Consider the following 27,335-nt stretch of genomic DNA (forward strand, 5'->3'; position numbering starts at 1 on the left):
TAAGCCAAGAAGAATAGAAGCTTGGGAAATTACATAATACAAGCAGAGTATAAATTCGTATTATCAAATTCCAACTGGGCCCTCATTACAACAAGGCAAGCCTTCTAATCTTCCCTAATTGGCTCCCTATATCACTCACCATTAGTAATTATTCCAAATATTCTCTTCTCATAAACCTCCTATCTTGACTCCTTCCCTGCTACAAGATAAAGACCCTCCCATCATTTTACTAAGAAAACGGAGGTCATTTGATATAAGTTCCTATTTCTCTCCTATTCAAAGACTTTGATATCATCCCCAATTCTCTACTCCTTTCCCCCAGGTGTGAGAGTAAGATGGTTGCTCTCCATGGCAAGGCCAATCCCTCTAGATTTGCTCTTTATCCAATTCCTTCCCACCTTCTCCAACAGACTGTAATCATATCCCCACTCTCTCAAATCTTCAATTTCTTTTTATCTACTGGTCCCTTCCCTACTGCTTTCAAATAGTCTCAAGTCTCTACCATCCTTAAAAAAACCTTTGCTAGACCCTACCATCCCCTCAACCTATCATTCTCAGTACTACCTCCCTTCTTAGACAAGCTTTTCAATCTCCCTCTTTCCTCCAGTAAATAAAAAAGCTCTATACACTCCCTATTATTCTACTTCTTCTCAATCACTGCAATTTGGCTTCTGATCTAATCACTCAACTGAAACTGCTCCCTCCAAAGTTACCATCAATCTCTTAACTGCCAAATTTAATACTCTTTTTCCAGTCTCGATCCTTCTGAACCTTTCTGCTGTGTCTGACCCTATTGCCCACTCTCTGTTCCTGGATACTCTCTCCTCTGGGTTTTTGTGACACGACTCTTTTCTTACTGTCTAATCACTTGTTCTAAGTCTATTTCACTGGCTCATTATTCATATCATGGTCCCTAACTGTGGGCATCAAGGCTCTGTCCTGGGCCTTCTTTTCTTTTTATATGTTCAGATGCAGTCTTTCCTCTGAGCTTTAGAGTCTTGCAGTACCTAGTGGATGTTACAAAGTGTATATCCTTGAGATATGTCATATTCAGTATGTCCAAACCTGAATCTATATTTTCCCCAAATTCTCCCCCTCTTACAAACTTTCCTATTACTGTTGAAAAAAAAATAAGGCAACACCACCATTCTTCCAGTCCCCCAGGTTTATAAATAGATATAATCCTGGACTACTCATTCTCTATCACTCCCCATATCCACTCAGCTGTCAAATCTTGACATTTCCAACTCCATAAAATCTTTAGCATTTGAGCCCTTCTCCTCAGCTATCAGAATTTGCCCTCATCATCTCACCTACCTTATTGCAACTCTCCTCAAATCTCTCCCAACAGCAATCCACCCTCTACACTGCTGGGAGAATGATTTTCCTTCAGCACAAATCTGACCATCTAACTTGTCTACTCAAACAGTAGTTCCCCACTGCCTGTAGCTTCAAATATAAAAACTTTTGTTTAGCATTTAAAGCCCTTCAAAGTGGCATGAACTTATCTTTCCAATCTCACTGGACTTTACTCCCTCTTCTGAATTCTGAGATCCAGCCAAACTCATCTTTTCTCTATTCTTGACCTCACAGACTTTCTCTTTCTTCAAGATGTAGCTCCAGTCCCACTTTCTACATGAAGCCTTTCCTGAGCTCCCAACCACTAATGTCTTCCCTTCAGAATTACCCTGTATTTTAACTACCATATTTATTATCTTTATATTTATTCTGTATATACTTTTTTATTATCTTTATATTTATTATCATTTATTTATTATTTATTATCTTTATATTTATTCTGTATATACTCATATAAATACTTGTGTCATCCTTCAGATTATAAACTTAAGTAGGAACGGTTTCATTTTTAAAAATTTACATCCCCAGTGAATGAATAAATTTTAAGAAGTATCTATTAAGGGCTTACTATGTGCAAAGTTATATATAAAGTGCTGGGGATACAAAAAGAAGACAGCCCCTGCTCTTAAAGAACTTATTTTGATAAAAGAAACAAGACATATAGAAAATTTCAGCTTCAAGTCAAGTAGAAAGGCCTCATGGTCTTTCGAGAACTCCTCTTTAATGTCATTTCTACCAATAAAATTATAACAGTTTCGGCTGTTAAGTCATTTGACAATGCCAAGAACTTTGGTGGCAAGAATTTTCTTTTATGAGTCTTCATTAATTGTATTATAGCACCTGCAGAACAGTGCCTGTCATAGAATAGGTAATAAGAGTTTATTGACTGATTCTGTATAAAGAATGGGATAGACATGATCTCTAATACACCTTTCAGTGCCAGCACTCTATATTTCATTCATTTGTAAAACAACATATATGAAGTACCTATGTGCAACATAAAGTTTAGAAGGATCCCTAAAATCCTTTAGGGATTTCCAGTCAAGTAGTTCTATCTATGCTCAAGCTTCAAGCATTTCAACAGAAGCTACATGAAAAACAGACGTTAGATGAACTTCGATATTTTCAGTTGTAGGAAGGGGATAGAATTCTCCATATACTCACTTGGCTCTTCTCTCCTCCTGCATCTGGGGTTTGGTCCTTTGTGCCTTATCACCCATTCGAGTGCCCTCCAGTTTCCCCACCAGGGAAAGTACCTCCCCTGTTGGCTCATCACGACGTGTTCGGTCAATAAGAGATCGGTCAGCTTGGAGGACAAGGTTGGAGTTCTGGAATAATCACATTATTAACAGAGCTAGAAGAACGGGATCTGGCACAGGCAGACCCAATTCCTATAAATTATTCCCAGAGAATAATTATGCACTTATGCATGGGCGCTTCATAATACACGTAGATATGGCACTTAACTGGCTTAAACCAGCAAATTACAAATTGTTGTAATTTGCCGAATACGAGGATTCCCCATTCCCTGGAATACCTCCTGAAAATAGCACCTACAGTAAGTACACAACTTGGAATCTAAGAACACAGCTCTGTCTGACGGCTGGAGAGAGTCCCAGCCTTAGGTCTCCTATTCCTTCGGGATTTACGGGTGTTCCCTGTAATCTCCATGCTCGGACTCTCTTTCAGGGGCTCACCTTCCTGACTCCTTGGAATGTGGTCGTCTCTAAATGCCTCTCTCCTCCTCTTAGTCCTCCCTCCTTCGGTTCCCCAAGCGCGGAGAGATTTCTTCCCGCCCCCTCTCCCCGACCCCCCGCCGCAGGCCGAGCCCGGATCCGACACTCACAGCCTTGTACTCATACTGCAGGCTCCGGGCAGTCACATCCGCCATGGCCGCGCAGGCTCAAGTGCCCCAGCCGAGGCCCCGAGGCTTGAATCTGTCTTCTCAAAGCCCCGCTTTCCCTCTATTACACTCTTTCAGTACTACGCACACACCAGAGAAACGCTAGAAAGAAGCAGGGAAGGAAGGAAGCAAGGAGCTGAAAACCGCTCACTTCCGCTTCCAGGTTACTCGACCTCCTCAGTTGGGGGGAAGGGAAAGAAAATGCGCATGTGCACAAATCCCCAAGTCCCAACAACCGGGGAAGGGGAAAATCAGGGTTCTCTTATTTCGCGCGAGAGTCACGTGTCCGACGTGACGTCACTGTCGGTCGTTAAGCCAGCGTGATCGCTGTTTAGACAACTCTTGCGCCGTGACGAATAGTGTGCCAATGCGCATGTGCAATAGTAACTTCGAACGATTCCGTGTGTTGTAAAGTTGAGCGCTGCCTCCTTGGAGGCAAATTTAAAATAAACGTACGGATAAAAACAGATCATTCCTTATATAAGATCGATATCGTAAATTTTTCCATGGCTGGGACAACTAAGGGCTATATAGTGGTTAGAGGGAGCTGCTCTTAGAATCAGTAAGACCTCAGTTCGAATTCTTAATATTCTTAAAATTCGAATTCTTAATGTTCTCAAAATTAAAACTCGAAATCTTAAAACGCAATAGCAGCGGAACCAGGGCAAGTGACAGCCTCTCTGCGACGCAGTTTCTTCTCTAAAGTGGAGAGTTGGCTTCTTTTTTAATTATTGAAAAGGGCTTCTAAGGTGTGTGCGCCCCCAAGCAGTCTGTTGAAGTGCCTGCCCTTCTGTGTCGTGGGGCTGATTACACAGCAGCGATTTTGCAGGGTGAGACTCCCTTTTTATATCCGCGTCTGCCTCCAGCGTCCTCTAAACACCTGTGAGGATGCTACGTAGAGCTTCCCCTCGAGTGTGGGAGTTTTTCCTGCGGCTCTCTCTGAGGGCATCTTAGGTGTTGATTTGTCAGTTATTTGTAGAGTGCTTACTGTCTATGTGTGAGGCCCGCACTAAGCCCGGGGAATATAAATACAAGCCGAAAGAAAGCGCCTTTCTCTTGGAGTTTGTAGTCTAATGGAGAAAGACAACACAAAGGAGGAGGGGAAAGGGGAATGGAGACACTAGTGGTGTTGCTCTGGTAGAGAAAGTTCTGGGCAATTAGGAGTATATCCTGGAGAGGAATAAAGATTGATGGGTCTGGACCTCTTCCTTAAAAGGTAAGTTATGGGAGACTCGCGAGGGCAAGAGGGTACTTCCAATGTGAGAAATATTGCAGAGGTGGTGTGAGTTTCCAGGTAACCTCCAATAAATAAATGCAGGGCATAGGAGGAACCTAGTCAGTCACATTGGAAGGCTGACATAGGAACTGGTCAATAGAAAGCTAAAAAGAGGAAAAAGTCCAGGTTTAGGGACATAGGATTTAAATGTGGAAAGGATTCTGGGCTAAAGAGCTTCTAAGAACCCTTCCAGTTTTCAATCTATGACCTCATCATCTTAAAGAACATGTGTCACTATGGAGGAAAATTAATATGATGCTGTATCATATTATCTGAAATCCATCCCTTTCCTTCATTGGTCAGACCCCACTTTTTTCCATCTAAGCTCATCAGTCAGTTTCTAAAGGACTATGACTCCCAAGTCAATAAGGCATCTGCTCATTAACCAGCTTGGGCTAGACCTCTCCCGAGTGGGACAAGTCTCTTGTACTTGCTTTTTTCTTTCATCAAAGGGGGAGACCAAATAGGGGAAGACTGATTAAAATAGCTTTTTTTCCCCTAGTCAATCCAGCTGTATGGGGTGTTCCAGAAAGAATAGCACCATGAATTTAAGGCCTTACTCTGCCCTTTTCAGGGCTGTTCATCCACCTTTGGTGTCTACCTTTGCCAGTCTTTAACCTGTGTGTCCAAGAAGCCATATAGCATGCACAGCAGCAGCACAGCAGCAAAATCGTTTCAGCAGATGGGCTAAACCAGGTTGACAGACCTCAAATCCACTGGTGCATTAGAGAGATATTTACACCAAGCATGTGAAGACTTCTCCCAAGGGAATGGGCAGATGATAACAATTTGTTCCAATGGCCGCGAAGGCCGCTGAAGCAGGCACTGAGGAGTGCTTAAAAATTGGTCAGGCATCAAAGATGCCAAGTCATCCACTCCATCCAGGTGTTCACCAGTCTTCTTGACTTTTGTCTTGCTACTAGACTTCCATGACTTTGGAAGAGAACGAGGTTGATGATTTTATGCAACTCCGCCTCTGCTGTTATTGGTCCTCTGAAAAAATGAAGGACAAACAACAACTCTGCCGGGCATGATTCTGCTTCTGCAAAGGCTATGAAACTTTATAACATGGCTATTGAAAAAATGAGATCTCCTCATGTATTACTAACATCCCTTTAACAACGTTTGTGAGATGACTTGTGACTATGAAACTTATTACACCTGGAGTGGTATATTTTGAAATTACATCTTGAATCAACCTAGTCTTAACAAACTACAGTCTTAGGGACTTAATTAAGAGGTCAATCTATAGTACTTATTCCCAGTAACGTGAGAGTAATAATAACTAATCCAGCTCTAAGCAATGATTAATGAAACTTGCTTATTAAGGTTGAATCTTATGGGATTGTAATTGGCATTCTGAATTTGATTCCAGGTATAATAATCAGGAAATGCCATTGAGTCAATGATCCATAATTTCAGCTGTCTTATGGAAGTGACATCTGGGACTTACTACCGGTGGAATTCTATCTTAGGGAAAAATCAGAAGTGACTTTTGACATGAGTTGAGGTAGGACTCTCCTGAATGTGTGACATTTCCTCTTGAATAGAAAAATTTCCCACCTGCCTAATTCTGAGCCTGGTTGTGACATATGACTCTTGCCTGGAATTTACATCAAGCCAGGGTAGAATTTACCCATTACCATAGCTGTATCCCTCTTTTTCTCTTTATGAGAAATTTCTATAATCATGGCAGATGGTCAATAGAAGATATGAACACAATATTAAATCTTTATCTAAGTTACTACAAGAAGATGCAAGTATATAAAATCTAAGCTATATGGGGCGGCTAGGTGGCGCAGTGAATAGAGCACCGGCCCTAGAGTCAGGAGGACCTGAGTTCAAATCCGGCCTCAGACACTTAACACAAAAACTAGCCGTGTGATCTTGGGTAAGTCACTCAACCCCAATTGCCCTCCAAAAAGCAAAAAAATAAAATAAAATCTAAGCTAATAAGACTGAAGTTATAGTCCTTTACATATCCTAAAGAACTAAGAAGATAAGCACTTGGGCTTGTCATCTGCCAGCTAGTAGTTATATATTTTTGTATAGGTAGGTCCTTGAAATAAACTTGGATATAGAACATGCTCTGAAATGCAAGCAAGTTATATGAGTTGCCTTAAATTTGTCCTCATCTTTAGAGAGTGTTTAAGAGCAGTAAGTAGTCTTAATTATTTAGTCTATTTATATACCCTGTTCTGTATCTTTCATTATAAATGAAGTATAATAAGCATCTCTTAAGTATATTCATTTGTTTGGCCATTAAACTTAGGCATAGAAATCATCTACCTACAAAGGATGTTGTTACCTATGTATTCTTAATAGGATCAGATCCTTAGCATCTCATCCCTCTGAGGAAGAGAGAGTAGGCAGCTAGAGTGAATAACTAGAGTACATACTGAGAATGAAAAAATTTTTTTGAGAAAACAAGATCAGATATTGTACATATCAAATATAAATGATTCTAATGGGGAGGAGAAATGGTAAGACATAACAATTGACTAAATATGTGAAGTGAGGGAGAGTGAGGAGTCAAGTATAACATCAAAATTATGAACCTGGGAGACTAGAAGAATGGCAGTCTTTTAATAGAAATAGGGAGGGTTAGAAAATGGAAGAATTTGAGTGGGAAGATAAATAAGTTCTGTTTTGGACATAGAAAGTTTGAGGTATCTCTGGAATTTCCAGTTTTAATGTCCATAATGCAATTGGTGCTGCAAGACTGGAGCTTAAACCTAAAGCTAGGTATTTAGTCATTGGTTACAGCAAATGGAGAAATTTTGAATGCTGCAGATAAGTTTGCTTACCGAGGTAGTTTTTCCAGGGATGTACATATAGATGACAAGGTTGATGCACACATTGCCAGAGCTAGCTAGCTCTTTGTTTGGGAGTCTCTAAGGGAAAATGTGGGAGAGAAGACTCTATCAGGTTGAAGGTCTGCAAAGCTGTTGTGCTGACCTCATTGTATGCCTGTAAAATCTGAACAGTCTTTTAGTGCCATGCCAACAAACTGAATTGCTTCTATTTTAATTGTTTTAGGAAGATTCTGAAGATTGCCTGGCAAGATAAGGTGTCAGACATTGAGGTTCTTTCTCAAGCTAAACTGATAGGCATTCAAACTCTACATCAGGGAGCCTAACTCAGATAGGCTGGCCAAATGTATGTTTGCCATAAGACTATCTTACAGACAACTCATGCAAGTCAAGAGCTCACATGAAGGTCAGAAGAAGCTATCCAAGGACACTCTCAAGGTCTCTCTGAAGAACTTTGAAATTGATTGCATGACATAGGAGACACTGGCAAAGGACCATCCAGCATGACATGCCCACATCAAAGAAGGTACTGTGCTCTGTGAGCGAAGCAGAATTGCAGTAGCTCAAAAGAAACATGAGATACATGAATTTAGAGACATCTCCATTACAGATGTTCATGTAGACTATTTGTGTCTTCTGTGCTTGTATTGGCTGATCAGCTACAGTTGGATATACTATACCTTGACTCCAGCAGTGGTGATGTCAACTTGGTCCTCTTCAAGAACAAAGGATAACAACCAACCAACCAACCTAGAGATGACATTTAAACCCATGGAAGCTAATGAGGTTACCAAATGAGAAAGTGTAGAGAATATAAAAAAGAGGGCTTAGGAAAGACTCTTGGAGAATACCTACAGATGAGGATCATGGTGTGGAAGATGGATCCGCAAAGAATTAGGAGTGCTAAGAGGAGAAGCAGGAGAGAGTAATGCCATGAAAACCCAGAGAGAAGAGACTATCCAGGAAGAGAGAGTGATTGACAGTGTCAAATGAAGCAAATAGCTTGAGTAGGATTCAGACTGAGAAATGTCTATCAAATTTGGCAACTCAGAGCTTTGGTCACTTTTGAGACCATAATTTTAGTTGATTGTTGGAGTCAAAAGCCAGATAGCAAAGGATTGAGGGCTAAGAGAAGTAGAAGCAGCAAGTATAGACAGATCTTTCAAGGACCTGGACCAAGAAAGGGAGGAGAGAGAGATGAAAATATCTGGGGAAAATTGTAGTGTCTTGTGAAGGTTTTTAGGATGGGGGAAGACTTGGGCATGTTTGAGTTCAGTAAGTAAAGAGCCAGTAACTAGGGACAGGTTAAAGATTTGAGAGAGAATATATCTAACCACAAGGTGGGGCTTGTGAGTAGAGATAGGTATCCTCCTGTCCAGAAATTAACCCCCAGGTAGAGTTGACACATATACAACTCCTATTGAGGGTATGGGTTGGATATATGCAACTTCCCCTCCCCCCCCCCCCAACGAACTAGAAATTTTGGCTTTACCTGGGGGTGGGGGAGGGGGCATTGAGGTGTAAGAAGGGAGCTAGCCACTCAAAGCCTCTCAGAATAAAAGCAGCTATTCTTTTCCAGTCCATAGACTCTCTGAGTTAATGATTTCTGGTACCTTTATTAGTCTGTGGAACTCTAGTATGATACATTCTCTGTCTCTCTGTCTCTCTCTACTTCTCTCTACTCTCCTTCCCTTCCCTTTCTATCCTCTGTCCCCACCCAATTTCACTTAACAAAAAAAGCATTTCCCATGTTTAAGAAATGGAATTCTTCCTTTCTTTTGTAATTTATTCAGTAACTACAGCACATAGCTTGAGTTTGCTGGGCAAACATTTATCATTACTAAAATGGCTTATAAATCAAAGTAAACATTTAGGAGGAAATGCATACACACACACACACACACACACACTACTGAAAAAGAGCCTAGAAAGGAACAATGGAAACAGGAAGTGAATGGTCAGGAAGTAAATGGGAAATAGGTTCCCCCTCCCCCTATATATATCCTTTGTGGGTGAAAACCGGAAGGAAAGCATTGTGGCTCAGATTTTATGCATCTCACCAGCCTGGCCCTAACATTTTTACATGCTTGTACTCATGCTGTCCTCTGTTCATACATGACTTCCATCAGACTATCTTGGTTTCTCAACCCTGATCCTCCACAAAGCATTTGAGATAACTATATATTCTTTGTAGCTTGGCAAGATGGTTTCAATGGTTTCCCCTTACATTGCCACCTACTATGAATTCTCTAAAAAGTTCATTAAGATTCAAAGTCAGGGGCTTGACTCCAGGAACTTGAGGAAGCTGGGTAAATACCAACTCCCTGCTAGCAGGAAAGTTCCTCACTCTTCAAGTCTTCTATGTTAATGCCTCTGTAGGTCTAAAAGGTAGATTACATTCTTCCTTGGGGCCAAAAATTTAGTAGTTCCTTACAAAATTAGCTGAAGTATGTTGAAATTTACACACATATGTATACATACTCATATAGATCTCACAAGTATGAAAGAAATTAGTTTTTCAGTTGGTCAGTCATGTCCAACTCTTTGTTTCCCCATGGACCAGTAGAACCTTTCTATCCTCTACCATCTCCCAAAGTCTGTCCAAGCTCATGTTCATTGCTTCCATGATACTAGCTATCCATTTCCTCCTCTGCCTTCCCTTCTCCTTTTTCCCTTAATCTTTCCCAACATCAGGGTCTTTCCCAATGAGTCCTATCTTCTCATTACGTAGCCAAAGTATTTTGGCTTCAGCTTCAGTATCTGTTCTTCCAATGAACAGTCTGAGTTAGTTTCTTTAGGTATTGGCTGATTTGATCTACTTGCTATCTAAGGGACTCTCAAAAGTCTTTTCCATCACCACAATTTGAAACCATCCATTCTGTGGCACTTAGCTTTTCTTAGTTCAACTCTTACAGCCATACATTAGTCCAGGAAAAACTGTAGTGTTGACTATATGAACCTTTGTCGAAAAGGTGGTGTCTCTGCTTTTCAGTATGTTGTCCAGATTTGGCTTAGCTTTCCTTCTAAGGAACAAGTGTCTTTTCATTTCATGTCTGAAGTTGCTGTCTGCAGTGATCTTTGAGCCCAAGAATATAAAATCTGACGTTGCTTCCATTTCTTCTCCCTCTGTTTGTTAGAAAGTGATGGAGGGGGGGCTCACTTTGAGAAGTGTTCTGTGATTTGATCTGTATTCTGGGAAGCCGTTGTCCAGGCCCCCCCCCCCCTTTTGAAAAACCCAGATGTTGAAAGCCAGATGTTGATTTGGTATGGATGTAATGGTTGGACAGTTTGAAATCTGTCTACTAGATCTGTTTCTGTCTTGATAATTCTGCCTGTGTACTTTGAAGTTCTGGGTGCTGACCTTTTCCCCTGAACAAGTTGTGGTAGCTGTGATTCTGTGGAGCCGTGGAGCAGGAGAGGAGAATGGCCTGCATGCAGACTTCGCTGAGCTGAGAGCAGGAATGGTGAGGTGCCTGCATCGGGACCTGGGCAGAAGCCAGGAGCGGCTGCCGCCTGCAAGAGGAGAAGGAGCCCAGGAGTTCGGAATTCAGCCACAGGAAAAGATAAGAACTGAGCAGCAAAGCAGGGGCACTGAGTGTGTTTCCTGGCTGCATCCCACAGTTTGGGACCCAGGGGGAGGATGGACTGGTGACTATGGTGGGTGGGATGAAGTGCCTTGGATCCCCAGGGACCCCACCTTGTTGGTTTTGTTGCCCAGCCCCTTCTCTGTACTTGGAAGCAGGGGCTGGAGCTGTGTGAGGGGAAGGACACCGCCCCCACCCCAGAACTTTATTTGAACTCTTGTTTTGAACTGAAGTGATAATGCTATGTACTTTGTGTTTGTTTAAGGCCCAGTGGCCACTTTGGTAACTTTAGTTCTGTACCTTGAAAATGTGACCTAAGAGATGTTTAGTGCTAATTCAAAAGTAAATTGTCTATGCTATGGGCATGAAAGATCTTGGGGCCGAATGTAATGGGAATGCAGATTTGGAAGATCTTCCCTGCCCCTAGGCTAAAGTGCACCTGAAGCCTGGGGTGGGAGGCTTGTTTTTCAGTAGATACTTTTTGATTGGCCAGTGGGTCCAAAAGGTTGTTACATTCTCTGAGCCAGGAGAAGGCTATATAAGCCCTGATGTGAGGCTTTGTTTTGGGGGCTCACTTTGAGAAGTGTTCTGTGATTTGATCTGTATTCTGGGAAGCCGTTGTCCAGGCCCCCCCCCGGCTTTGAAAAACCCAGATGTTGAAAGCCAGATGTTGATTTGATATGGATGTAATGGTTGGACAGTTTGAAATCTGTCTACTAGATCTGTTTCTGTCTTGATAATTCTGCCTGTGTACTTTGAAGTTCGGGGTGCTGACCTTTTTCCCCTGAACAAGGTAAATGATATATGTCTGACTGATTAAAGTAAGCTTGTTAACCAAAAAAAAAAAAAAAAAGAAAGTAATAGAGGGGCGGCCAAGTAGCACAGCGAGTAAGAGCACCGGCTCCAGTGTTGAGAAGACCTGGAGATTGAATCCCAGGCTCAGACACTTAGCACCCATTCAGAAACACCTGGCTGTGTAACCTTGAGCAAGTTACTTAACTCCAATTGCTTAGGGGTGGCCAGGTGGCTCAGCGAGTAAGAGCACCGGCTCCAGTGTCGGGATGACCTGGATCAAATCCAGGCTCAGATACTCAGCACCACACCCAGAAATAACTGGCTGTGTAACCTTGAGCAAGTTACTTAACCCCGATTGCTTTAAAAAAAAAAAAGAGAAAATAATGGGACCAGTTGCCATGATCTTAGCTTTTTTTTTATGTTAAGTTTCAAGATAACTTTTACACTCTCTTCTTTCACCTTCACCAAGAGTCTTCTGAATTCTTCACTTTCTGCAATCAGATTGGTATCATCTGCATATTTGAGATGGTTATTTTTCTGGACAACCTTAAATCTGACTTTTGACTCATCCAGCCTGGCATTTCACATGAAGTACTCTACATATAAGTTAAATAAGGTGACAATATACAGCCTTGTGGTACTCCTTTTCCAATCTTAAAACAATGAGTTCTTCCATGTTCAGTTCTGTTGTTTTTTGACCCATATAAAGGTTCCATATAATGACAAGTAAGATGATCTGGTATTCCCATATCTTTGAGGACTTGCCACATTTTTTTGTTATCAAAAGAAATACCAATACTTCAAATAACAAAAATTATTATCCCACAGATAGGCCTACCACAGGAAAGTCTTTGGAATAGGCACAGTGAATCTGGTCTCTTACTTTATTCTATACTTTTAGCTCTTTCTGATCCCAGGCTTCCAGACTCTGCCCAACAATATTTATATCCTCAAGGTCTGGTCAGCCTGACTAGTCTCTGACCAACTTTTTGCCCTCAGTAAACAACTTGAGTCTGTCTTGCCTGCCTCATTCTGATCTGTTGTCTTGATCTGACCTTAGATAGTTGGGCATGTCCCCGTTTAAGATGGCTTATTTGGACCTGACTGCCTTTACCATGATATTCTGGATCCAGTCTCAGTGTCAGCCCATTTCTGTATCTGTACCATCCTTTGTTTTCAGTAACACTACTTGTTTCTAATTCTCAATCTTTATAGATATGTATCTTGATGTTCCTTGTCATTATGACTGCTGACAGAGTTGATTTAAAAAAGAAAAAAGAGAGCAAGACAAAAGGGAGAACAAGATTGAAACAGAGGGAGGCCAAAATCTAAAAGAAATATAGAATGAGAGATGGAAGAGAGAAGAGTAGGAGGGCCAGGAAGAGGAAAGCTCAACAGATTCTGAAGTAAATGTGAAATGTCATAGTCTGAATTAAGTAATTCTTGTCACACTTAAGTGGGGACTTTGGGTGTGGGCACAATAAGCTATTGCTACCATTGGCAATGTTAATCAGTTCTCCAGATGTTTATAAACAATGCTTCTCCACTGGAAAACAGCTTGCCTCCTTTCCCCTTCAAACATTAAAGTTGTTTTAACAATAACCCTGGAATTCTGTGTGGAGTAGCTTTACTTTGGAACTTGAGAGGTGTAAGTCAATTCAATTCAACAGGCATTTACTAAGTCCATTCTTTGGGCCAAGCATTGTGCTAGGTACCTGGTACAAAGACAAAATGAAATGGCTCCTGGCCTCAAGAAGCTTATATTTAATTGAGGGAAACAGCATGTGCATATATAAAAATCACATTGTAGCCTAGTGAATGTCCCCCTCCCACAAAGGGCTCCTTTTCTGGATTCACGTGGACAGGTTTCACTTGTAATACGCCAAAGAAGATTGGCCACTGAGACCCATTTGGTAGTCTTTAAAAGGAGACTACAAAGTATTCACCTCTCTGTCTATAATCCTCTGGCCACCACTCCCTGTTTCCTTATCCCCATATGTCAACCATATCCCTCTGATGTCCCATTCAATTCCTCCCTCCCTACATTGTGCCTTTTGGAACACCTATTCTATTGTTAACACACTGCCTTCATGTTAAACCAGTTTCCTACTCCCAGACATTACTTTATTAATTCCTTACTTGGCATTTATTTATTTAATGGAAGATTGGATTGGAGCACTTCTTATGAAACATGGAGGGGGTTAGGTCCTCTGGCCTGGTCCCTCCCAGTGGACATATTGCTGTGACTTCTTGCTGAAGGGGTCATGCTGATTGGCTCTTATGACTGGGGGCTATGTCCAAGAGGATCCTACATTTATAAACATTGCCTTCCCTAATCCTTACCAGACTTTCCCACTTTAGTGCCAATATGAAGTAGTTGTTCCTATGACGAGGAGAATTCTTATTTCTACAAGTCTTTACAATAACAACGACAACAATAAATAACAAGAACAATAATAATAGCAAGCAAATATGTAGTCCTTTAGAGTTTGCAAAGCACTTTACATAAATTATGTCATTGGATCCTCACAACAACCTTATGGGGTAAGTGTTATTATTATCCCTATTTTATAGACAGAAATACTTTGCAAGTCTTAAAACTCTTTTTATTATTACAGAGGTTACCTAGTCCAATTTTTTCATTTTACACATGAAGAAACTGAGTCCTAATGAAATTAACCAAGTTTCCTGAAGTCACCAGGGTAGTATGTAGCAGAGCCATGATTTACATGTTAGTCGTTATGTATACTCTTTTCTTGGTTCAGCTTGCTTTACATGGTTCAGTTCATGCAAGTTTTTCCACGCTCTGTATTCACCATATTGTTTGTTTCTTATAACACAGTAATATTCCATTGCATTCATGAACCACAATTTCTTTAGCCATTCCCCAACTGAAGGACTCCTACTTTGTTCCCAATTCTTTGTTATCACAAAAAGTGCTGTTATAAGTTTTGGTGTATATGGGCACTTTCTTATTTTGTGCTGTCCTCATCCATGTTTTTCCCTAGAGTCCCCACAGACAACTCACCAAGGCCACATGGCCAGTTTTTGTGTTAAGTGTCTGATGCTGGATTTGAACTCAGGTCCTCTTGACACCAGGGCTGGTGCTCTATTCACTGCACCACCTAGCCGCCCCTTTGACATCTTTTTCAAACTCAAAGTTATCACCAGAGATCTCAGGCTATTCATTTGCTCTCTGTTGCTTGCACCACATGACTAGCCGATATTTTTCACATCCTATGTATTTCCTCAGGGATATCCTTTATGCTACCTCTTGAACATAGTTCATAGTTCATAAACATGCTGCAGATTACTTGAACTCTCCATGTATCACTCCAGAGCTATACCTGGGGAGAAGATTGAATTTGGAGGATACTCAAGACTTGAAGCCTTTAGCAGTATGTAAAAAACAGAGCTTAGTACCCAGTTTGTAAAAATAATTAGTTAAAATAGGAAGCTCAGTTCCTATAGGCTAATTCTTTCCCTGTGGGTTAATTCTTTCCCCCATTCCCAACCCACACCCTCACAACCTCAGAATTAGCTTCACACCAATGTCCCAGAATCTGTCTTCATCCAATAGAAGCAGTGTCCCATATTTACCTCCCAAATGAGGGTGTGATTCATGTTGCATTCTTAGCATGGCTCTGTCTTCATTGTTCTTTAGCTTATTCATAACTTTAATTCCTTTGAAATTGTAGTGTTCCAAGATATACAACCACAGAGCGTTGCAAGGATTTGTGTGTAGAACAAATGGGTCTTTGTGCTGGGGGATACCTTGGGATCATTAAAACCATTGCTAAATTTCTCAAATGTAATCCAATCTGCTCACTTCCTTTAATTCATGGGACAAATTTATGGTTCACCTGCAGTGCCTAGTCCCAAATATATTTATTTTTTTAATGCTTTATTAACTTCTGATTTACATCATTCATTTCTGCCAGATTTTGAGTTGCAAATTTTCTCCCTGTTTTTCCCCCACCCATCCCCCCAAAACAGCAGTCCCACAGGATATCCCCACCTCCAATCTGCTCTCTCCCATATTTTCTCCCATACCCGTTTTGACTTCCAGTGGATCTCTATGCCTCAGTGCCTGTATATCTTATTTCTTAGTTACATGTAAGATGGTATTAATAATAGTATATATATATATATATATATATATATATATATATACATACGCACACACACATATATATATATTTGAATATTTGATTTTAAAACTTTAATTCCAGATTCATTCCCTTCCCCCCCTGCCACCCACCCCCACTGGGGAGACAAGCAGTTCAGTATAGGTTGTACGTGTGCGGCTAATGCAAAACAATAACATATTAGATATATTGTAAAAGACTGACTATATTTCCCTCCCTCCTATCCCACCTCCCACTTGTTCTATTCTCTACTTTCATCCTGCCCCTTTTCAAAAGTGGGTGCTTCCAACTTCCCTCCCCCCCAGCCTGCCCTCCCTTCCATCATCCCCCCTCTCATCCCCTTCCCCCCCTATTCTCCTGGAGGGTGAGATCCCCTATTTAGTGTGTATTTCCCTCCCTCCTCAAGCCAGATTCAATAGGAATAAGGTTGACCCATTCCCTTTTGCCTTCCTATTCTTCCCCTCCATTGTAGCCATTTTCCCTTGCCTCTTCTGTATGAGATAGTTTGCCCCAATCTGTCTCTCCCCATCTCCTCTCATTATATTCCTCTCACCTCTTAATTTCACCTTTTAAGTATCATCCCTTCCTGTTAAATTGGTCCTGTGCCCTCTATCTATGTATAACTGTAAACGTATATATACACATTCACATATGTATTCATATGCCCGCATACCCTCATATAAAGACATATATATATATACATATATATATATATATATAATCCCTTCAACTATTGAGAAAAGTTTCATAAGTTACAATTATTGTTTTTCCATGTAGGAATGTTAATAGTTCAACTTTGATAAGTTCCTTATGATTTCTTTTCGCTGTTTACCTTCTCATGCTTCTCTTGCTTCTTGTATCTGAATGTCAAATTTTCTATTCAACTCTGTTTTTTTCAGCAAGAATGCTTGAAAGTCCTGTATTCCACTGAATGACCATATTTTCCCCTGAAACATGATACTCAGTTTTGCTGGGTAGGTGACTCTTGGTTTTAATCCCAGCACCCTTGACCTCCGGAATATCATATTCCAAGCCCTTCGATCCCTCAGTGTAGAAGCTGCCAGATCCTGGGTTATCCTGATTATGTTTCCACAATATTCAAATTGTTTCTTCCTGGCTGCTTGTAATATTCTCTCCTTAATCTGGGAATTCCAGAACCTGGCTATAATATTCCTAGGAGTTTTCTTTTGGGGATCTTTTTCAGGAGGTGATCGGTGGATTCTTTCAACCTCTATTTTGCCCTCTCGTTCTAAAACATCAGGGCAGTTTTCTTTGAGAACTTCCTGGAGGATGCTTTCTAGGTTCTTACTTTGATCATGGCTTTCAGGTAGTCCAGTAATTTTTAAATTATCTCTCCTGGATCGATTTTCCAGGTCAGTGGTTTTTCCCATGAGATATTTCACATTGCCTTCTATTATTTCATTTGTTTGGATCTGTTTAACAGCATCTTGATTTCTCATAAAGTCATTTAGCTTCCATTTGCTCCAATCTAATTCTGAAGCAATGATTCTCCTCAGTGAGCTTTTGAGATTCTTTTTCCATCTGGAAAATTCGACTTTTTAAGGCATTCTTCTCCTCATTGCCTTTTTGAGCCTCCTTTGCCATTTGAGTCAGTCTGTTTTTTAAGGTATTATTTTCTTCAGTCAGGCTGTTGACTCTCATTTCATAATTTTCTTGCATTGTTCTCATTTCTCTTCCCAGTTTTTCCTCCACTTCTCTTATCTGCTTCTTAAGGTCCTCTATGGCCTGTAACCAGCTTGTATTTTCCTTTGAAGCTTTTGGTGCAGGAGTTCTGACTTCACTGTTTTCCTCCTGTTCCATGCCTTGCTCCTTCTTATCCCCAAAATAGGAGTGTAATGTTGGAATCTTCTGTCTGCTTTGTTTCCTTTGCCTGCTCATTTTGCCACTCAATTATTTGACTTTTGGGCTATATGCCACAGTAGGACTCTGCCACCAGACAGGGGAGTTTTCATCCCAAACGCTGGGGTTTTCTCAGCTGCCGGAGGTATTAGATGGGTGCTCCCTCTGAGGTCTCCACACACTCTGGCAAGCTGGACACACACCCCAGGACCTCCACCCTAGACTGCAATCCAGATCCAAGCAGGTTAAAGCAAGAGCGATTACCCCTCAGACTCGTGCTTGGTCCCCCTATACTCTGCATGCCAGGAGCTGAAGCCGCCACGTGGTGCTGGTAGGCTGTGCTGGCGTCTCAGCGGTTTCTTGCCCCGGGGGTAAAAGCCACACACTCCCACTTACTGGGTCCCAAAGTCCAGACTGCACTGGCCTCTCACCTTGTCCTTCGCATCTATGTGTTGATAAATCTGGAAATGGCCACAGCTGCTGCTGATCTGGAGTCCCTCTATCTGGCGGCTGGTCAGGCCCGCCCTGGGGCTAAAGCCTCAGCGTGGTGCTGGGCTCGGCTCCCAGAGTGCTGCGCTGGCCGATTCTTGCCGGCCTGCCGGGCTGTCCTCAGCGGGAAGTTAGCTTCTCTGTGACATTTTGTGGGTTCTGCAGCTCCAAAGTTTGTTTAGAGACCCCTTTTTACATGGATTGGGGAGGGTGGAAGCCGGAGCCGCGGGAAGGTCGTGCTTCTACTCCGCCATCTTGGCTCCGCCCCACCACTCTCCCCAAATATATTTATTGATATAGTAATTCAACGAACTGGTCATCAAAATGTATGTTTTGGTCTAGACAAGTCCTAATTTTCATCTGTTTGTTATTTACTCTATGGATTAGGCCAGTCTCTTCTGAATATTCATATGATATTCATTCATTCTTCTCTTCATACTGGGGAGGTTCTGCAGTTTTCTGGGACTTGGTACAATTAGCATAATATCATTGTCAAATAGGATCATCTACAGTCCTCACCATCTATGGGAAATACTCTTCCATCTCAGCACAAGACAGGACAGTGGCAAAGAACCTTAAAATAGATACATCTTCATTTTTTATTTATACCTTTTGACAACATTCACTTCTTCCATCTTCATTGATCCTTTGCCTGAAGCTGCTCATCCACTTGCAGTACAAAGTCCTTCATGCAGGTAGATGTTGAGCTGAATCTAGAGTTGCTGTTCTACCAAATTACCTTTCTAACCTTTGGAGTGTTTCATCATTGTGACCTCATACAGAGGTGTGGTGACTTTATTTGGGCCTCTAACGTTTTCCCCACGTTTCTCCATGTCCATTCCTGACCATTGCTGTGATATGGTAGTAGTATATAGTACTTCAGACTCTAATGCCCTCCACAATGGGGCATGTGTGTGACCCAAGAAGTTTTTTAGCTTGGGGTAGTGAGGTACATGCACTGGTAGGAATACAGTATGAATTCCAACTTTAGGTGCTTTCAGCACAAATGTCAACCTCTCCCCCTTCCCCATAAGCAGTTTATCTATAAGGAATAATCTCTCTTTGCCCTTGAAGGTTTCAAATCCTTTTAGACCTACCCATATTCAGTGAATGGGTATTTCTTCTTCCCTGGGGTATGTGATCATTTTCTAGATATCATCTTCCATTTCTGTTTCTCTAGGGATGCTGGGATGTGTCAGTGGTTCAACTAATTTACAGAAGACAGACAGGGCTTTACCTACTTCTTGTATACTTGAGTAAACTCTTCACATCTCCCCTAAATTGTCCATAGTACCACTATGCCATTCTCAATATCTTTGTCCTCAGCAGTGGATATCCCTAAAACTGAGTCTATTGTGAGACTCCAAGCCTGCTGCTAGTTGCCATTATCTACTGATATAACACCCATTTTGATAATTTCTTCTTTGTTTAAATTGAATTTAGGAATACAAAAAATGTGAATATTGATCACATAATCATATAATAGTTGTGACAGAACAGCTAGTCTGACTTGTAAAAGTTGCATCAGAAAATCTTGTGGTCCAATCATAACCTATGAAAGGAAAAAATATAAAAGAAAAGAAAAATCTTGAATGAATTAATGAAAGGGCATGTATTAAGTGCTTACTGTGTGCCAGGTGGGCAGCTAAATGTTGCAGTGGATAGAGCACCAGGCTTGTAGTTGAGAAAATCTGAGTTCAAATACAGCCTCAGACACTTACTAATTGTGTGACCCTTAGCAAATCAACCCCTATTTTCCTCAGTTCCTCATCTATAAAATGGGGGCACACTGGAGAATGAAATGGCAAACTAGTTCAGTATCTTTGCCAAGAAAACCCCATAGACAAAAGTCCATGGGGTCATGTACAGTTGGACACTACTGAGCAACAACAATGTGCCAGCCATTGTGCTAAGTAAGCAATGAAGATAAAAAGGCAAGCAAGCAAGTCAGTTCTTGCCTTAAAAAGTTTATATTCTGGGGTGGCTAGGTGGCACAGTGAATAGAGCACTGGTCCTGGAGTCAGGAGGACCCAAGTTCAAATCCAGCCTCAGACACAACACAAAAACTAACCGTGTGACCTTGGGCAAGTCACTTAACCCCAACTGCCCTCCAAAGAGAAAAAAAAAGTTTATATTCTAATAAGGGATGACAGCACACACACACACACACACACACACACACACGAGTGCTGACCAGGGAGGATTGTTTTGGAAAGGGAAGTCACAGGGATGGTGATTGGTGTTCTAGGGGAAATGATTGATTTATCCTTCTAGGGATGGTAGTGTTGATCTGGTTATAGTTCTCAGAGCCAAAGTTGGAAAGACAGGGCATATATGGGGGTGGGATGGCATGAAGACAGCAAGGAAATCTTCAGTGGATCCTTGTAGAATGAGGGCATCTAAATATAGAGATCTTGATTGAGCCCCAAAAGATAGCATGTAAGGTTCCACTCACATGTAGACCCCCAGAAATTCCATCCTAGGTTTAAGACACTCTGTGGGTCAGTATTTTCTCAAAACCATAGCTCCCAAGTATTCATTGACGTGTTTATTTTTACAAGCTGCCAGTGTACACATTTGTTCACAGCTAGACATTTAATCAGATGGCATAGCAAACAAAGTGATAAGAAAGGATCTCCCTCTCACACATGCTCCGAACACAGGAAGAATACTTTCTCACAGATTTTTATACAACCTATGGGTAGACATGAGTGCACATGACCAATGTGAAAGAAAAACAATCTACTTTTAAGTTTTAGTCAATTCACTAGAGACACATTTTTATTAATAACACTCTTCAATTAGCTGACAGTCACTGATAAACTGAGAGATATATCCTTTCTCAGCTTAGTTAACAAAAAGATGTTCTTTCCTAGTATGGTGGTATACTCCTATTAACAGGATATGGATTGGAGAAGAGGCAGACTATGCAGGAAGGCCAATTAGGAGGTTATTACAATAGTCTAGGCTAGAGACACATTGGGGCCTGTACTAGGGTGGTGGCTATGTGAATGGAGACAAGGGGACAGGAATTAGAGAAGATGTGGAATTAGAATCAATAGAACTTGGCAGCTGATTTTTTAACATAGAGGTTGAGGGAGAGGGAAGAATCAAGGTTAACTTCCAGGTTGAAAATCTGGATGACATACATAACCTATATCAAAATGCTTACCATTTTAGGGAAGGGGGAGGCAAAGGAGGGAGAGAGAAAATTTGGAACTCAATTTAAAAAATTAATGTTAAAAATTGCCTTTACATGTAATTGAAAAAAATAAAATACTATTTTAAAAAAAGAAAATCTGAATGACTAGGATAGTAGTGTCATTGACAGAAATGGGAAAAATTGGAGGAGGGATGGATTGAGGGTAGAGGAAGAAATATAATGAGCTCCATTTTGGACATGTTGACTTTGAAATGCATCTCTCATGTCCAACAGGCAGTTAGTAATACAGGACTAGAGCTCAGGAGATGAGTACAGTTTAGATATAGATTTTGGAATTATCTACATAAAGATAATTGAATCCTTGGGATTAGATAGTATAAAACCTTTTACTCTTTCTTTTCCCTAAGAAAAAAGGCTCCCAACCTTTGTTCTAGAACAACCTCATTCCAGATTATCATGGAACAATATTAAATGTTCACCATGGATTTAGCACTGCTTCAGGCACCTTTGAGAGGACTACTAAAGAAACAGAAGACACAGTCCTTACTTATGGAGCTTATAGTTTAATTTGAATGCATAAGATATAAATACCCAGAAAATCCATTGAATCTGGATTCAAGATTCACATTCAAATATCAGGTCAGGTGTGATTAATTGTTTGTGAAATGTGGCACTGAACAATAGCTCTGTTAGGCCTAGGGTGGAATTACTGCTTCCTTCCAGTTAATGTCCCACCTTCCTCCCACATTCCCACTTGACATTCTATTGCTAGGTTGCTTTTTGAGGTGTTGGAAGGCAGGGTGTTGAAGTGAGTTATTATTACTCAGCATCAGGAAGCAGATGGAGAAAATATATTATTGTTGGTATTGTATAGCAATGTAACTTATTAAAATTGACTAATAAAAGGGGTAGAAAAATAAGCAAAAGGTGTAACCCATATGATTTACTCCTGTTACAGACAATGGAAAGAATGAAGGACTATATTCAAATTACTGGTATTTTAAAATATCTTAGTACTTTAGAGGGAAATGTCCAAGAGATTTGAGATGAAGAATACAGAGGGGAAGAATTTCCCCAAGTTTCCTTTTGTCTTCTTTGCCATTTAGATTTCTTCTTTACCAATCACCTTTATGATTTTTTCCTCTTCAGTGCCAATAAACATTCGCTAGTCAATTTATCTAAAATTGTCTGATTATTCTACTACAACCTCAAAAGGAATTTGAGACAGATAGGACTCTTATCACCCTCCTAAATCACTCCTCCCCCTGCCCCCCCACCAGCCAGGCCAACCTCTCTGTTACTCAAAGTGATCTAACAATGTACTCATCCTTCTTTCTAATTTTCCTATTTCTTTTGAAGGTACCACCATCTTTCTGGTTCTCTCTCTCTGTCTCTGTCCTGTCTCTCCCTATATCCTTCAGTTAGTTGTAATATCTCTGGCATCTGTCTTCCCTCCACTCACACAGCCACTATTCTTGTTCACATTCTTCTCACCTCTCTCTTTGACTATTACCATACCTTCCTAATTGGTTTACCTGCCCTAATACATCTCTAATATATTCTCCTCACAAATGCCAAACTGATTTTCCTAAAGCACAGGCCTGCCCATGTGCCATGTAATTTTCCAGCTCAAGAAACTCTAGAGGCCCCTCACGGTTTGTAGATAGAATACAAACTCATCTGTCATTAAAGTCCCTTAGAATACGGTCCTATCTGACTTTTGCAGGATTATTGCACATCATTCCTCTTCAGGTTCTTTATAATCCAGTCAAATCAGTCTACTTGGTGTTCTCATATAAGGCATTCCTTCTCCTTTTGCTGTTCATTTGCCAGGGGTGGGGAACCTATGACCTCAAGGCCACATGTGGCCGTCTAAATCCTTAAGCGTGACTCTTTGACTGAATCTGAACTTCACAGAACAAATCCTCTTAATAAAAGTATTTATTCTGTAAAACTTAGACTCAGTCAAAAAGCCTCACCCAAGGACCTAGAAGGCCATATGTGGCCTGGAGGCCTTAGGTTCCCTACCCCTGACCCCGAGGCTATTTCCCATTCAAGGAATGTACTCCCTCTTCTTTGCCTTAGAGACCCTAACTTTTTTCCAGGCTCAGGGGTTTAAGTATCATCCAATCACTTTGCATATATTTTGTATGTGCTTATCTGTGTACACATTATCTCATAGCACTCTTCCCTGCCCCCCTATCTCTACCCCAATCCTGCCAAATTTAAGCTCCTTTAAGGTATGGACTGTTTCCAATGTTTTGTGTTTTTGTTCAGTAGTGCCTAGCCAATGTCAGTGGTTCTCAATCTTTTTGGTCTCAGGACTCCTTTACACCCCCTTTTTTTTTTTTTGCTTTTTTTGGAGGGGGGAAGGCAGGGCAATTGGGGTTAAGTGACTCACCCAATGTTATACAGCTAGTACGTGTTCAGACCGGTTTGAACTCAGGTCCTCCTGACTTCAGGGCCAGTACTCTATTCACTGTGCCACCTAGCTGCCCCTCCTTTAAGTTCTTAAAATTTGAGAACCCCAAAGAGTTTTTTAGTTCAGGGGAAAAAGTCAGCACCCTGAACTTCAGAGAATACAAACAGAAGTTATCAGAGAAAATAACACAATTCAGCAGACATAGCTTCTAGCTGTCTGACCATTACATCCATACCTAGTCAGTTACCAGAGATGGAAGCACCAAGGCGGGGAGGGAGCTCCATGGTTACCCAGAGTCACATCTGGCCAAATCACACAACTCTTCCCAAATCACACAACTCTTCCCACAAATGAGCCCCAAAGCAAAACCTCACATCAGCCTTCTCCTGGCTCAGAGAATGTCACAACCCTCTTGACCGGCACTGCCCAATCACAAAAAAAAATGTGGGCATTCCTGAAAAACAACTCTCCTGCCACAGGTTCCATGTGACCACATTCAGCCTATTAGGGGCAGAGTATATTTTCAAATCAGGGAAGGTTCTCAGATTCACTTAAGCCTATCAAGGGGCAGGGAAGATCTTCAGATTTCCATTATCATTACAGATATTTACTATATTATTTTTTTAAATTGATAAAATTTTAAAATATGTGTTAATTCATTTAAAACAACCATAATAAACCCATCAAATGTTAACATAAATAGTATTTTTTTTAAATTACAATATTTTCTAAAACAAAATCAAGTGAGAAGTCACATAGTTTTGCATATTTTTCAAATCTCTTTAATGTCTGATTTAATAGAAAATAACTTGATTTTCATATTTGCTTCTACATACAATTTCTTGTGATAAGTTACTTTGATTGAAGTATATCAATCAATAAATAGTTAATCAATAAACAATTATTAAGTTCCTACTATGTGCCAGACATGTTATGAAGTCCCAGGGTTACAAAAAGAAGCAAAAGAAAGTCTCTGCCCTCACAATCTAATTGGGGAGATACAAGCAAACAAATATGTACAAATAAGCTAAACATAGGACAGATAGGAATTAAGAGAGGAAAGCCACTAGGAGAGGTTGGGAAAAGCTTCCTATAAAAGATGGGATTTTAGTTGGTATTCAAAGGAAGCCAGGAAAAGACAGTAGGCAGAGATGGGGAGGAAGAACGTTTCTGAGCATGAGGTACAGCCAGAAAAAACACCTAGAACTTCAAGATGCAGTGTCTTGTTCATGGAACAGCCAGGAGCCCAGTGTCACTGGATTAAAGCGTATGTGGTGGGGAGTGAGGTGCTGAAAAGGTAGGAGGGGGAGGTTATGAAGGGCTTTGAATGCCAAACACAGGTTTTTATATTTGATCCTTGAGGCAAAAGGGAGCTAATGGAGTTTATGGAGTAGGAAGGTGACATCACTTTTCCTGACCTTGATTAAAATCATTTTGGTGGCTGAATGGAGAGGATGGATTGGAGTGGGGGAGAGACTTGAAGCAGGCTGTTGCAATAGTCCAGCTATGTGGTGATGAGGCCCTGCACCAAAGTGGTGGCTGTGTCAGAGGAGAGAAGGGGGTATATTCAGGAGATGTGGCAAAGGATATAGTTGGAAAAGTGATGAGTATTTTAATAGGTATAGTCCTTGAATGCACAAATAACATTCTAGTATTATAAAAATAGTTTTGACTTTGCAAAATCAAAGTTACTTTCCTGAAAGAGAATCAGGGACCCCCAGCAATCTCCAGACCATACCTTGAGAACCTTTTGTAGGGAATCTATATAAAACATGCTTGTCTGAGCATGCCTAGTTTGCCTAAAATGGAGACTCCCTGAGGGGCCTTTGGAGGCCATCCAGATTGTCTAACATGGAGGCCATCACATCCCACTCAAATGGGAAAGTGCAGCTGCCTTTGATTGGCTACTTTTGTCTTTAAAACCCACAAGGTTAAAAACTAGTGCTTTTCAGCCACTCTTTCTGCTCTTTTTTCTGGCTCAAAGGGTGAAGATCACAGTTCACCCATAGTAGGGGCACTGTGAATTGAACTGGTGAGAAGTCCTTCCTTCTCCTGCTCTTGCTCTCTCTCTCTCTTTGCCTCTCTCTCTCTCTGCCTCTCTCTCTCCCTCTCCCTTCCTCCCTCTCTCTCCTTCCCTCTCTCCATCTTTCTCCATCTCTCCCTCTTTCTCCATCTCTCCCTCTTTTTCTTTCTCTCTGTCTCTCTGTCTTTCTCTCTCTCTTTGCCTCTCTCTCTCTTTGCCTCTCTCTCTCCCCCTCCCTCTCCCTTCCTCCCTCTCTCTCCTTCCCTTTCTCTCTCCATCTTTCTCCATCTCTCCCTCTTTTTCTTTCTCTCTGTCTCTGTGTCTCTCTCTCCATCTCTCTCTCCCCCTCTTTGTCTTTCTCTCTCTGTCTCTGTCTGTCTGTCTCTCTCACCTAGGCTTGAGAAATGTGTTTGTTTTGGTTCTGTTTTATTTTCTCTTCTCACTTTTAGGTGCCTGTGGTAATCCCTGCTGGATGAGAAATTGGAGCCAGGGTGATCTTTGAGCCAAGATTCTAGGTAGGATGGTGCAGCTAGCCAGCCAGGCTGCCTGGGATTCGAGCCAGAGAGAAATTTTGGACTTGGCACTTGGACTGTGCTCTATAGGAACTTAACTAAGCTACAAACCAGATTCCCTTCCCCTTCCCAGAGCCTGAAGTGATGCAAGGCGGAGGGGATTGTGTTTACCAAATGTTGGGGGAATAAATTTGTAGATTTGTGATTATATACCTTTGATTTCCTCATAAAAGCTAATCCAGACTGTGAGTGGCTAAATAGAATAGTACTCAGGCAACCACCCTCTACAATTAAGGCAACAATATTGATGGGGGCTGGAGTCATTTGCAGAGAGCTTAGACAATCCCCAATTCCCTTAAGGGTACTGGAGAACACTGACTGAGAAGGGAAATATAATATACCTGTCCTCAATGGAGGCCAGTGTGGTTTGTGTTATATTTGTTAAGTGAATGAATGATTACCTGTAGTATTCTGGGAATTGAACATAGCACACCTGGCAAAAGCTGATAAGGAACTTAGAAAAACACAATGGAAAAGAGTGCCTGATCTCAAGGAGTTGACATGCTAATGGTGGGAGACAATATATGTACAGGAATGGTGGCCAAGAAAGGATATTTTAGTTCGGGAAGTTAAAGAGATGGTGACTAGAGCTATAGCAGAGTAGAATGAAGTACTAGCCTAGAAGGCTGGACCTAGAAGGAGGGCCCTGAGCCGTCTAATCATCTGCCTTCCTTAACTGAACTCTCTTTAGCCACTGGTACTCTCCCTGGACTCATTCATCAATGATTGTTGTTCAGTCATTTCAGTCCTGTCCCCCTCTTAGTGACCACATTTGGGTTTTCTTGGCATACTAGAGTGGTTTGCCATTTCCTTCCTCATCTCATTTTATAGCTGAGGAAACTGAACAAACAGGGTTAAGTGACTTGCCCAGGGTCCCACAGCTTCTTAAGTCAAATTTGAACTCAGGTCTTCCTGACTTCATGTCTGG

General features: G+C 41.2%; 1 protein-coding gene and 1 long non-coding RNA gene across 2 annotated transcripts in view; one reads left to right on the forward strand and one right to left on the reverse strand.

The window, feature by feature from the left end:
* Window positions 1-3,464, reverse strand: part of SNRNP200 (small nuclear ribonucleoprotein U5 subunit 200) — a 38,702-nt gene extending 35,238 nt beyond the window's left edge. The window contains exons 1-2 of the mRNA XM_069075611.1: window positions 3,206-3,464; window positions 2,524-2,687 (exon numbers count right to left, since the gene is read on the reverse strand). Of these exons, the coding sequence (XP_068931712.1) occupies window positions 2,524-2,687; window positions 3,206-3,250 (209 nt within the window). The 5' untranslated portion in view covers window positions 3,251-3,464. The remainder of the gene's footprint in view (window positions 1-2,523; window positions 2,688-3,205) is intronic.
* Window positions 3,465-3,654: 190 nt separating this feature from the next.
* On the forward strand, window positions 3,655-11,792 carry LOC138151995 (uncharacterized). The gene is made up of 3 exons (XR_011165986.1): window positions 3,655-4,478; window positions 5,914-6,048; window positions 7,578-11,792. It is a non-coding gene; the product is annotated as an uncharacterized lncRNA (long non-coding RNA).
* The last annotated feature ends 15,543 nt before the right edge of the window (window positions 11,793-27,335 follow it).

Source organism: Petaurus breviceps, unplaced genomic scaffold (assembly GCF_028583685.1).
Source record: "Petaurus breviceps papuanus isolate PSGF00001 unplaced genomic scaffold, PetGlider_PUasm1.0 90919, whole genome shotgun sequence".
Lineage (NCBI taxonomy): Eukaryota > Metazoa > Chordata > Mammalia > Diprotodontia > Petauridae > Petaurus > Petaurus breviceps.